Consider the following 12,159-nt stretch of genomic DNA (forward strand, 5'->3'; position numbering starts at 1 on the left):
TCGTTAAAAACCCCGTCAAGGAACCTCAGGGCTCGGGTACTGTACATGGTACTGTACAGGTCAAGAGTCACGTTCTCCTTCTGGCGACACGCGAGTCAACGTACTGCGTTCCATGAGCGCTATAGTTTGAGCATTCGCTGCTTTTCTATTATCAAAACACTGAGATCACACCTCTTTTTGAAAGAGTAACGCCTGGCGGGCGGGCGGGCGGGCGGGCGCAGCAGGGATCGTCCGTCCCCGAGTCGTCCTACGCGAGCGACGGCCGCTCGTCGTGGGCGGGGCTCCCGTCCGAGTTCTCGGCCTCGCCCTCCGAGATGGCCTGCATGGGCGCCGCGTAGAGGCGGCCGCGCGCGCCGTAGCGGCTGCTGCTGGCCGGCGGCGGGATCCGCGGGCGGCCCTGTCGGGACGAGGGAGAGGAGGAAGGAGGAGGAGCGGCGCCGTGGAAGGCTTTGGGGGAGGAGGAGGAGGAGAAGCTCTCTTTGGGGTAGTAGTAGTAGTGGTTGTTGGGGACCAGGTCGGGCATCATGGGGGGCAGGGGCGAGGAGGAGGAGGAGGAGGGCGGGCTGGGCGACTCCCCCCCCTCCCCCGACTGGCCGCCGAAGTCCGTGGCCAGCCAGTCTCCTCCGGTGGCGAGGAGGAGGGGCGACTTGTTGGGCGCCACGGGGCTCTTGAGGATCTCGGCGGCGGACATGCGGTAGCTGTGCTCCGAGCGGCTGCCCTTCCTCAGCAGCAGCAGCTTGAACTCCTCGTTGGAGGTGCTGGACTTCTTCACGCTCCTGTTGGAGGATAATGAATTGCATTTTCATATAGCGCTTTTTTCCAAGTGCTCAAAGTGCGTTCATTCATTCATTCATTCATTCATTCATACATACATTGGGAGGTGAAGCGGTCGACGCCAGCGTCCTCACTTCCCACATTCACACACCGACGGTGGCGAGCTCACACCGACCGACTCACTGGAGGCAACATAGGGTTAAGTGTCTCTTGCCCAAGGACACTTCGAGATGTAGACAGGAGGAGGAGGAGCCGGGATTCGAACCGCCGACCCAGGGATCATTGGACGACCTGCTCTACCTCCTGAGCCACAGCCGCCGGATAGTAGGCCTGTTGCCATAATTACACAGTCTATTTGTTATATATATATATACAATTAGGACTGAGGTTGAGCTTCACTGACATAGATACGTGGGTTTTTCTGTTTTTATTTTATTTTTTAGAATCGGCCTCAGTCAATATGATTTGTGTGACATTATTAATCTTAAAGATGGAGTGCCGTGATTGTTATCCACCCTAATACATAATCATCAGGTCTTATTGTTATAAGGAGGAAGAAGTTTTTTCAAAAAAGTGTACAGTAGTCATTGCCCAACTCTCTTCGAGCTCGAGTATCAATCATAAAGATGAATGTCCTCCCTAGGGTTAATTTTGTGAGTTCTATGCTCCCACTGCCACCGCCAGCACAGTATTGGACTAAGTTTCATTCTGCTATATCTAAATTTGTGTGGAATAGGAAACGCCCACGTCTCAAACTTTCCTTGTTACAGCGGGCCAGAGCTGATGGCGGTCTCTCGTTGCCTAACTTCAAATTATATTATTGGGCTTTCACTCTTCGCCCCCTTTTAAGATATTTCGACTCAACTATAAAGGTTCGTTGGCGAGAGCTTGAGGAGAGTTTGGTTCATCCTGTTGAATTGAGAGATCTGATCTATTCAAACATAACGAATAATCAATGCAAAGTTCGCTTTGGGCCAATCATTTCTCAGTTAGTGACAGTGTGGAGAGCGGCTGAATAATTGCGCAAGATTGATTTGAAATGGAATTCGTTTTCCCCAGTGTTCAACAATGATGGTTTGCTTTTGGACAATCGTCCTATTCGTTTTCCCAGATGGAGTTCCAAGGGGATATAGACACATGAAAAACTGGAAAAACACAAAGAGATTGTGGCACTCCATCTTTAAATGTTGTAATGGTCGACGGCGGCCCATTACCTGTAGATGTTGCCGGCGGCCTTCTGCTGGCCGGTGGGCGTCATGGGCGAGGGAGGCGGGGCCGGGGAGGAGGGGGGAGTGGTCACGGTGGCGACGCCCCCTGGCGGCGTGGCGGGAGCCCCGCCCCCTGGCGCCGCGCTGCTGCCTCCGAGGCGGGTCTTGGCGCTCATCTCGCCACTGGAGTCCTTCCTGCCCAACAACTTCCTCTTGGACCTGAGCGGGGGGGAAACACACGGGAATGTTGTGTGTCTGCGCACGCACATCTACGTAACAGTGAGACGTCATCAAAAATGTTAAATAACTCTAAACTAGTTAAAAAACTAGTTAACTAGTAAACATTGCTAGAAGTGAAAGCCCTAGTGCAGTCCTGCTACCTGTGAATCATGGCGAACAGGTCCTCGGTGGTGCGTGTTTTGGTGGGGGACAGAAAGACACTGTCGTTGTCCTCAGCTGGGCTGTCCTCACTCGGAGGGGACATGGCGGTGTCGTCTACTGGGGTGTCGTCACTCGGAGGGGACATGGCGGTGTCCTCTGCTGGGCTGTCCTTACTCGGAGGGGACATGGCGGTGTCGTCTACTGGGGTGTCCTTACTCGGAGGGGACATGGCGGTGTCGTCTACTGGGCTGTCCTTACTCGGAGGGGACATGGCGGTGTCGTCTACTGGGGTGTCGTCACTCGGAGGGGACATGGCGGTGTCGTCTACTGGGGTGTCGTCACTCGGAGGGGACATGGCGGTGTCGTCTACTGGGCTGTCCTTACTCGGAGGGGACATGGCGGTGTCGTCTACTGGGGTGTCCTTACTCGGAGGGGACATGGCGGTGTCGTCTACTGGGCTGTCCTCACTCGGAACGGACATGGCGGTGTCTTCTACTGGGCTGTCCTCACTCGGAACGGACATGGCGGTGTCCTCTGCTGTAGATTCTGTTAAAATGAATGAAGTTTATAATAATGATATTTAACAACATACTGTAGTACAGTCAGTGCTTCCCAAAACTTCTCACAGGACAGGTCAAGACCCTAAAGAGAGATTCAACGTTTGCCCGGGGACCCAAAATAGTGAAAATAGCCGAACAACAACATTTCTTAAATTTGTTTCTTTGTTTGTGCATGTATAACATCTTTTGACATGTTTTCTTTATTTAAAAACGTTGGTCTGTTGACCCACAAACAGTGTAGCCACCAAACGGTAGTGGCCTGATCGTTCAAACCTTATCAGCTCCCATCCCATGACCACATTTCTTTTTAAATTTTAAAACAAAAAACAAAAAGACAGATGTCAGAAGGGTAATGATTTCAAAATGCTATTAGTTTATAACGCATTGAATGGTTTAATCTCAGGTAATCTAACTCCCAGAACACTGCAGTTCCTTAGTTTACATCTATTTTTATATCTTCTATACTTTTTCTATTACATTTTATTTGAACGTCCTTTCATGATGAGTTTCTTTTACCATACAATATGATTGTTACGATACTGCTTTTTTACCAGCTCTCTCGCAAACAAAGAAAAACAAATGAAACATATTACAAAAAAAAAACACATTTATTTTATTTTGCACTTTGTTTTGTGTAAAGCAACTTGCCTGGTTGAAATGTGCTATATATATATAAATGCACATGAATAAACCTGCCTGGCCTTGAAACCCATTTAAGACCTGAGGACGATTCTACAAAATGTCTTCTGAATCCTGACAGTTTTCTGAAAGACCCTATGTTTCTATGTGACATTGTCATGTCAATGTTGGCCGTGAACCCCCATCTGAAAAACATGTTGTTCCAGGGACTCCTGGAATGCACTCGGTGCCGCGCTATGAGCTTGTAGAGTAGTATATATATCCCAAATCCCAGATGCTGTACATGCAAATATGTCAGGAATGAATGACTGATGCGTATGTGTTAGTTACGTTACCTGCTGTGGATCTGTCCTCTCTGTCCGCTGTGGATCTGTCCTCTCTGTCCTCTGTGGATCTGTCCTCTCTGTCCTCTGTGGATCTGTCCTCTCTGTCCGCTGTGGATCCGTCCTTGCTGTCCTCTCTGTCCGCTGTGGATCCGTCCTTGCTGTCCTGTGAGCCGCTGCAGGCCGACACCCCCGACGACTCGTATCCCATGTCTCTGTCGGCGACATCACTGACTGCCGGCGACGCGTCCGACTGATAACCGGAGGCGGGCTCTTCTTCGTCACGTCTCCTGGCCGCGTCGTCGTCGTCCTCCTCAACGGGGAGAGGAGCAGAGCCCGCGTCGCTCGCAGACCGCGAGGCCTCCTCGTCCAACGACGCCTCGGGGGGTGGGGGCGCCTCCGAGGAGTCTTCCAAGAAGTCTTCCAAAAAGTCTTCCAAGAAGTCTTCCAAGGAGTCTTCCAAGGACACCTCTCCTCCTTCCCGGGCGGAGGCAGCGGAGGAGGCCGTCGTCTCGGCGTCGAGGCAGAAGAGATCCTGTCCCGATCTCTTATCCGACGGCGGTCTGAATTCCTCCGCGGAGCTCTCCGGAGCGTCCGGAGGAGGAGGAGCCTGTCGTCCGTCCCGTTTGCCGCTCCTCGGCGGCTCCGCCTCGCCGGCCACGCCGCACGGCGCGGGCCACGGCGCGCCCCCCTCCTCCTCCTCCGCCAGGAAGAGCGACTCGGACGAGGCGCTGTGAGGATACGAGCGGCCGCAGAGCCGCGGGGAAGCCTTGAAGTCCACCAGCGACCTGCTGGCGGAGAGCAGCGGCTTCCTCGGGGCGGCCGGGGGGGGCACCGCGTCTGCGCCTGCGCCCAGCTTGTCGGCGCGACTGCAGAGCAGCGTCTGCTGGGCGGCCGGGGGGATCACCGCGTCTGCGCCCAGCTTGTCAGCACGACTGCGCTCAGGCTCCCTGCTGACGGAGCGCAGCTGGACGGCGTGCAGCACCGTGGGGGTGATGGCCATGAAGCGGACGCCGGCGGGCAGCTGGGAGGAAGGCGGGGTCATCGGCCGCTTCGTGGCAGTGGCGGCCGCCGCGGCCTTGGGTTTGCTCGGGTGCAGCGGGGGGTTCCTGTGAGCGCCCGCGGCGTCGTGAAGCCCCCTCATCAGGTCCAGGTGCGCGGCAGCTACGACGGGCAGCTCCGGCTCTCCCTTGGAGGAGGTGGAGGACATGACGGAGAGTGACGACTTCCTCTCCGGGACCTTGGGCTTCCTCTTGCCGCCCGGCGGGGGCGGGGGCGACAGCGGGCTGACGGGGAAGAAGGCGGAGCTCGGGAAGCACGAGGTGGGCGTCTCCGATTGGCTGGAGTAGCCGCTGGACGGGGACGCCAGGCCCGCCAGCTTTTCGGGGGACGACGGCAGCTTGAAGCCGCCGCCGCTACCGTCGCCGCCGCCCACGCCCACCTCCCCGCACGCCGCGTTGGAGGAGGAGGAGGAGGGGGGGGGCAGCGAGGAGGGCGTGGTGGCCCGGGAGGTCTGCTGCGACTCCTCGGAACAGCAGCAGCCGCCGCCACCCTCCTGGGAGGAGCGCACGCCGCCTCCTCCTCCTCCTCCTCCTCCACACTCCACCACGGTGGTTCCCGTGGCGGTGGAGGAGTTGGACAGCGAGCGGTACGGGTCGCTGGCGCCACCGGCGCCGGCCTTCAGGTCGTTGAGGAGCCACAGGTCGGCGTAGTCCGACTGCACGGCGCCCTCGTCCTTGAAGGAGTGCGCGTCCGCCGAGCCCAGCAGGCCCAGCGCGCCGCTGCTGCTGTCGGGCAGCTCGGCCCACGCCTCGCCCGACCTCCGGCCCAGGAACAGGCTCTCCTCCTGGGGGGGCACCGCCAGGCCGCGCCGGCCCCCCGGGGACGAGGAGAGCAGGTTGAGCTGCAGCTTCCTCTCCAGGATGGCGTTGGAGGACAGGTGGGAGGCCGGCTGCTGGCCGCAGCACATCTTGGGCTCTCTCTGCTGCTCCTCCTCGGGGTAGTCGTCCAGGAGGAGGTTCCCCTCGCTGCAGATCTTCCTCAGGGACGAGCTCCTCTGAGGCGGAGAGGGCTTGGCCCGGGGCTTCCTGAGGGAGAGGCAGCGGCGGCTCAGGCTGTCCATCCCGCCTCCCAGCAGCAGGTCGGGGTGGAGGCTGGGGTGGTGGTGGTGATCGGGGTGGAGGCCGGGGTGGTGGTGGTGGTGGCTGCTGCCCGCGGCGTAGTGGCCGCCGTACGTGAAGCTCCGGCTCTCCTTGAGGCCGCAGTCAAAGTGCATGGAGGTGTAGTACCCCTCGGTGTCCACCGAGTAGTGCGACACGGTGTCCGACGGCGGCTTGTTGCTGACGCTGGCGGTGTCGGAGTAGCTGCTCTCGTAGGTGGCCATGCTGGCGAAGCTGGGGCAGCCCAGGCTGCCGCACTCCCCCCCCTCCCCCCGGGGGCTGCCGGCGGGCGGCTCGGGGCTGAAGTCCTCCTGGGGGTGGTGGTGGTGGTGGCGGCGGGTTGGGGGCGGGGCCTGGTCGTCGTCGGGGTGCAGCGGGTAGCTCCACTCGCCGTCGCTGGCCGTGCCCACGCCGGCGTCCTCCAGGAGGTCCATGGCGGCCGAGGAGTAGGAGCCGGCGCGCTGCGTCCTCATGCCGCCGCCGTAGGGCTCCAACATGGCCGCCGCCGCCGCGTCCGTGATGTCGCCGCGGCCGCCGCCGCCGGCCGCGTTCAGCGACAGCTCCGAGCCGCCGCAGTGGGAGGAGCCTGTGAGCGGCGGCGCCGTGTCGGAGCTGTGCGAGGGACACGTGGAGCTGCTGCCGCTCCAGTTCCCGCTCGACGACTGGTGGTCGTCCTTGTGGTGGAGGTGGTGGTCCCCCCCGCCCCCGCCGCCCGGCAGGACCCCCCCGCTCCCTCCCCCCCCTCCTCCCCCCGGAGGCCCCCCCCCGTGCACCGGGCTGCTGAAGGTGTCGGAGCTGGACGACATCTCGCAGCTGCCCATCATGTCGGCCCCGCCCCCGCCGCCCAGCATCGCCATGGCCGCGGTCCCGCGCCGCCGGCCCCCCCCCCTGCTCTCCATCCAGCCGCCGTGCTCCATGGCGCCCTCCTGGTGGCAGTGGCGGTGGTACTGCAGCGAGCGCCCGGCCGGCGCCCGCCTCTCCTCCTCCTCCTCCTCGTCGTCCTTCAGCTGGGCGGGGACGAGACACAGGAAGTCCTCCTCCTCCTCCGCGTCGAAGCGGGACAGCTCCTCCTCCTCCTCCTCCTCCTCGTCCTCGTCTTCGTCGTCGTCCTCGTCGCTGTGGCGCGGCGGCGGCCGGCGGGTCTCGCCGGTCGCCGCCAGGCGCCCGCTACCACCGCTGCCCTCGCGGGGCAGGCTCCGCGAGCGGAGGCGCGCGCCGCTCAGCATCTCGTCTCCTCCTCCTCCTCCGTGAGGCGCGAGGAGGGAGGAGACGTTCCCTGCGGAATAGGACAGGGACAGGGGGGGCAGGGACAGCGAGGCCCCTCCTCCCCCTCCTCCTCTCTGGGCTCGGATCCTCCTCCGAGAGGGGGCCGTGTGGGACCCTCCCCCGGACACCAGGAGGAACTCCTCGGTCTGGCAGCCGGAGTCCTTGGTGCTGCCCAGGCGGCTGCTCCCGGAGCCCGAGGTGAGCTCCAGGTGGTCCTGGCTGGTCCCCGTGGTGTCCAGGCTGGCGTGGTGATGGTGGACCAGCACCGACGTCCTCTCTCTGGAGCCCGGAGAGTCGTCTGAGTCTGGAGGGACGGACGGAACCGAGGGGGGGGAGAGAGGACAAAAATACATTGAGGCTGAAAACTGGTGGAATCTGAGAGAGAAATGAATGCTGTGGATCTGGAGATGTGTGGAGAGACACTCTCTCTCTATCTCTATCTATCGTAGAGATGTGTGTGGAGAGACACTCTCTCTATCTCTATCTATCGTAGAGATGTGTGTGGAGAGACACTCTCTCTATCTCTATCTCTATCGTAGAGATGTGTGTGGAGAGACACTCTCTCTATCTCTATCTATGGTAGAGATGTGTGTGGAGAGACACTCTCTCTATCTCTATCTATCGTAGAGATGTGTGTGTGGAGAGACACTCTCTCTATCTCACGCCAAGAGGATACTATCGTCTTTTAGCTTTGAAGAAAGAAACATCATCACACACTGTACACCTTTGAGAGACTCATTTACAGTTAGAATGTCATCTGATTAATAATAATAATAATACAGTTAGAATGTCATCTGATTATTGAGGAATCGCTTTGACCCAAAGAAATCAGTCAAAAGCAGCATTTTATGTTTTGTTTTATTTTAGTTGATTATCTAGAATATCATATATCATATCATACCTGTATATCTATACATATATGACAGAATGTGATACATACATACTTATGTCACATTGCTTGTGAAAGTCTAAATAACATGACACACACACACACACACACACGTGTACAGTAAAAATTCCACAAACATTCCCAAAGAGCCAGACAACAATAGCACACATTCCAGTGTGACTGTCTGTCTGTCAGACTATCAGTTACGTTGCGTGCGTTGCGTGCATTGCGTGAATTGCGTGCGTACGTGCGTGCGTTGCATGTGTGCATGCATTGCGTGCGTGCGTGCATTGCGTGCGTGCATTGCGTGTGTGCATTGTGTGCGTTGCATGCATTGCGTGCGTTGCGTGCGGTGCGTGCGTGCATGTGTGCGTTGCGTGCATGTGTGCGTTGCGTGCGTGCGTGCGTGCAATTGCGTGCGTGCATACGTGCGTGCGTTGCGTGCATGCATGTGTGCGTTGCGTGCATTGCGTGCGTGCATTGCGTGCGTTGCATGCATTGCGTGCGTTGCGTGCGTGCGTGCGTGCATGCGTGCGTTGCGTGCATTGCGTGCGTTGCGTGCGTGCGTTGCGTGTGTGCATGCGTGTGTGTGTGTGTGTGCATGCGTGTTGTGTGTGTGTGTGCGTGCCGGGTTCCCGTCTCCTACCGTACCGGCCGTCTCGCTGCAGCTGTCGGGGGACGCCCTGGACGGTCTTCCGGCGCCTCAGCTTCCTCCTCCTCTGCAGAACGGACGCGGAGTGGACCAGCGAGCAGCGGACACTGGCGTCTCTGTCGAAGCCCAGGCCTGAGGAGAGAGGAGGGGGACATCTGAGGACGCTTTGTTTTAAGAGACCACCGAGAGGATCCACTGACTGGGGGGGGCAGTGTTGTTTTCGTAGACTAAACTGAGACGAGAAATGTTCGTCGACTACCTTTTTTCACTGACAAAAACAAATGGAAACTAAATGAAAACTAAGCTACGATGACTAAAACTAAGACTAAATATACTGACAATTTTGTCGACAAATAAAAACTAGACTAAAATGTTAGTAAGGGACTAGTGGACAAGAGATCCAGTTTTATGCTGGGTTGCATGCTGAAAATAGCAGATATAGATCTGCTATTTTCAGCATGCAACCAAAGTGTAAAATATGTCATTACAACGACATCAAGGCCTGTCAAAACACATTTTAGTCTAGACTAAACACTAGAACAAACTAGACTAAACACTAGAACATTCCAGGTGACTAAAATGTGACTAAAACTAAGTGAAAACTATTCAAGAGACTATGACTAAAACTAAAATAGAAATTTGCTGCTGGGGGGGGGGGGGGGGAACCTCTGTGTGGGGGGGAGGGGGGGGGGGGGGGGAAACCCCCCGCTAAACATTATCCCATTTTGACCTGAGCTTTCTGAAAAAACCTCATGTTTCTATGTCGGTCGTTCTCAAACAACCTTCATGTCAAGGAAACCCTCAACATTATCTGTAACTGGTCGCAAACACCAAAAGGGGTTCCCCCCCCCACCCAACCGGCTGATCGACTGCCACCCAGTCCCTCTCTGTAGGGGGGGGGGTGGGGGGGGGGGGGGGGGGGGGGACCCCCCTCTATGGGTGGGTGGGATAATACATTATACAAATATCTGGCATACGAGTCACTGCCACAATACATTAGGGCAAAGCAAAAGCCTAGCCTTGACCTATAGCTCGGATATGAGTTGAAGGTTCAATCAACACAGAGAGCAGGAAACAGATCAAACTGGGTCTTTCTTTTACACCCCAGTTAAAAGAACACTTTGGATCTTCTGCCGTACACACGCACACACGCACACGCACACGCACACACACACACACACACACAGTAAGGAAATCACGAAAAGGAGAGCGATATTTGACCCTGGTAAAAAAGCACGTTTATAAAAAATTTTCTTCAGCAAGCCAATATATATCCAAAATATCCAAAATATCCAAAATATCCAATATATCCAATATATCCATATAACCTAACCGGCGCTGTATCCCGCATACCAATCTAGCAGCCTGGAAGAGACAAATTATACTGCATCTGTCCTCTTACCTTCCTCGCCTCTCTCTCTCTCTCTCTGTCTCTGTGTCTCTCTGTCTCTGTGTCTCTCTCTCGCAGAGGGACAGAGTATCGTTAGGATATAAATCCCCCTCTCAGCGAGCGCTCCGCCGTGACCAGCCTGTGATCGGAGAGGCCGGGAGGCCCCCCCCCCCCCCCCCCGAGGAAACAAATGACTGCACTTTATTTCCTCCAGCAAATAATATTGTTCCTCAACTCGTCTCCGACTCAAAACCACAGACGTCCCGTGGGTGGACATACGGACGGACGGACGGACGGACCTCCTTTGACTCAGTGTGTGGGAGTTAAGCCTTTCCGGACGGTAACCCCCTTTTTTCTACTTTAGCTGTTGTAAAATAGCGGATCGACAAGCTCGTAGCGCGACACCGAGTGCCGCGCTACGAGCTTGTAGATCCGCTATTTTTTTTTTTACAAAACCGTGAAAATGTGGGTGCGAATCTAACCCGAATATACTATTCTTTCAGAGCGAACGTTCTTAACTCAAATCTTTGCTTCTGTGCGGGTGGGGGGGTCCCTGGAACAACATATGTTCAGACCGGGGTCCGTAGCCAAATACAGATAATTCTGGGGGTCCTTGACATGAGAAAGACTGAGAACCAACTGACATAAAAACATATATACGTATAAAACTGTCTTAGATTTAGAAGACTTTTTCTTTAGAAGAATCTGTCCTTAGGTCTGAATGGGTTAAGTAAGTATGGGCTGGGGGGGGGGGGGGTGGAGGAGGGTGGTCGGATGGGACTAATTGGCATTCATGTGGCAGCACCTTGGCTCCTCTGCAACCCACACACACACACACACACACACACACACACACACACAGTCACACACACACACACACACAGAGAGAGAAAGTGTCCAACCGTCGGGAAGTTAATTTGGGGCTCAAAGCATGACTTTGCACATTCAGAGGGAACTCTCCTCCAGGACGATGTCACGCAGAATGTCCTGCTTTTTATCACACTAGTTAAAGCTTTCTGTTAGCATAGCGGAGGTCTGAGGATTAAATTAGTTAAGGGCTGAATAGCAACAATCCTGCCCAAATAGTTTGGTTCAGTTTCTCTCTACTGGGAAAGTAAAAACTAATACAGCAATTATAAATGATTAAAAAAACGCCTTTAATTAAAGGCTCTTGCAAGCTAGTGAATACGATCAGAATATAGAGCTATTTAACACTTATATTAACAAATAAACATCACTTTAACAGTAATAGGAGTAACCGTGCTAAATCTAAGTCTATAGGTGAAGGTTCCCTAACCCAGTGGTTCCTCAAAGTGGGGTCCGGGGACCCCCAGGGGTCCTTGAGGGAGTTGGGGGACCCCAACTAAATGATAGTTTGGAACCAAATGGACCCTTATGGGTCTGTAACTCAGAGAGTGTACACATGGAACCAAATGGACCTAACGGGTGCATTTGGTTCCATTTGTACACTCTCAGAGTAAAATTAACATTGATTTTACAATATAAATTGGGGGTACCAGAGATATAAATGTAATTTTTTAGTTGCCTAAAAAAATGGCAACAAAAAAATACGGGGAAGCAGCTTTTTGCTTCTAGGGGCCGACAGCATGGAACAAGCTCCCACTGTACCTTCGACAGGCAGCCTCTGTAGACATTAAAGCACAGCTCAAGACCCACTTCTACAACATTGCTTTTAATTGATCTTTTATTTTTTGTTATTCATGTCCTCACTGTATTGCATTACTGCTTGTTTTTTAATGTCGTTGCCTTGCTTTTCTTTTTTTTTCTCCATTGTTCTGTAAAGCACTTTGAGCTGCATTTCATGTCATGAAAGGTGCTATACAAATAAAGTTTTATTATTAGTATTATTGAAAGGAACCAGTGCCCTAACCTCTCTGAACCTATAGCTGAAAGGAAC

The 12,159-nt window shown here is 55.0% G+C and overlaps 1 protein-coding gene across 1 annotated transcript in view; it reads right to left on the bottom strand.

The window, feature by feature from the left end:
* Nucleotides 1–247: 247 nt before the first annotated feature.
* Nucleotides 248–12,159, bottom strand: part of LOC310860048 (actin remodeling regulator NHS-like) — a gene marked incomplete at both ends in the record, with an annotated part of 45,292 nt that continues 33,380 nt past the window's right edge. The window contains 6 exons of the mRNA XM_083766809.1: nucleotides 248–776; nucleotides 1,989–2,201; nucleotides 2,363–2,909; nucleotides 3,898–7,051; nucleotides 7,133–7,608; nucleotides 8,846–8,983. Coding sequence (XP_083622935.1) covers nucleotides 248–776; nucleotides 1,989–2,201; nucleotides 2,363–2,909; nucleotides 3,898–7,051; nucleotides 7,133–7,608; nucleotides 8,846–8,983 — 5,057 coding nt within the window. The remainder of the gene's footprint in view (nucleotides 777–1,988; nucleotides 2,202–2,362; nucleotides 2,910–3,897; nucleotides 7,052–7,132; nucleotides 7,609–8,845; nucleotides 8,984–12,159) is intronic.

Source organism: Protomyctophum parallelum, assembly GCF_964188405.1.
Source record: "Protomyctophum parallelum genome assembly, chromosome: 6".
Classification (NCBI taxonomy): domain Eukaryota; kingdom Metazoa; phylum Chordata; class Actinopteri; order Myctophiformes; family Myctophidae; genus Protomyctophum; species Protomyctophum parallelum.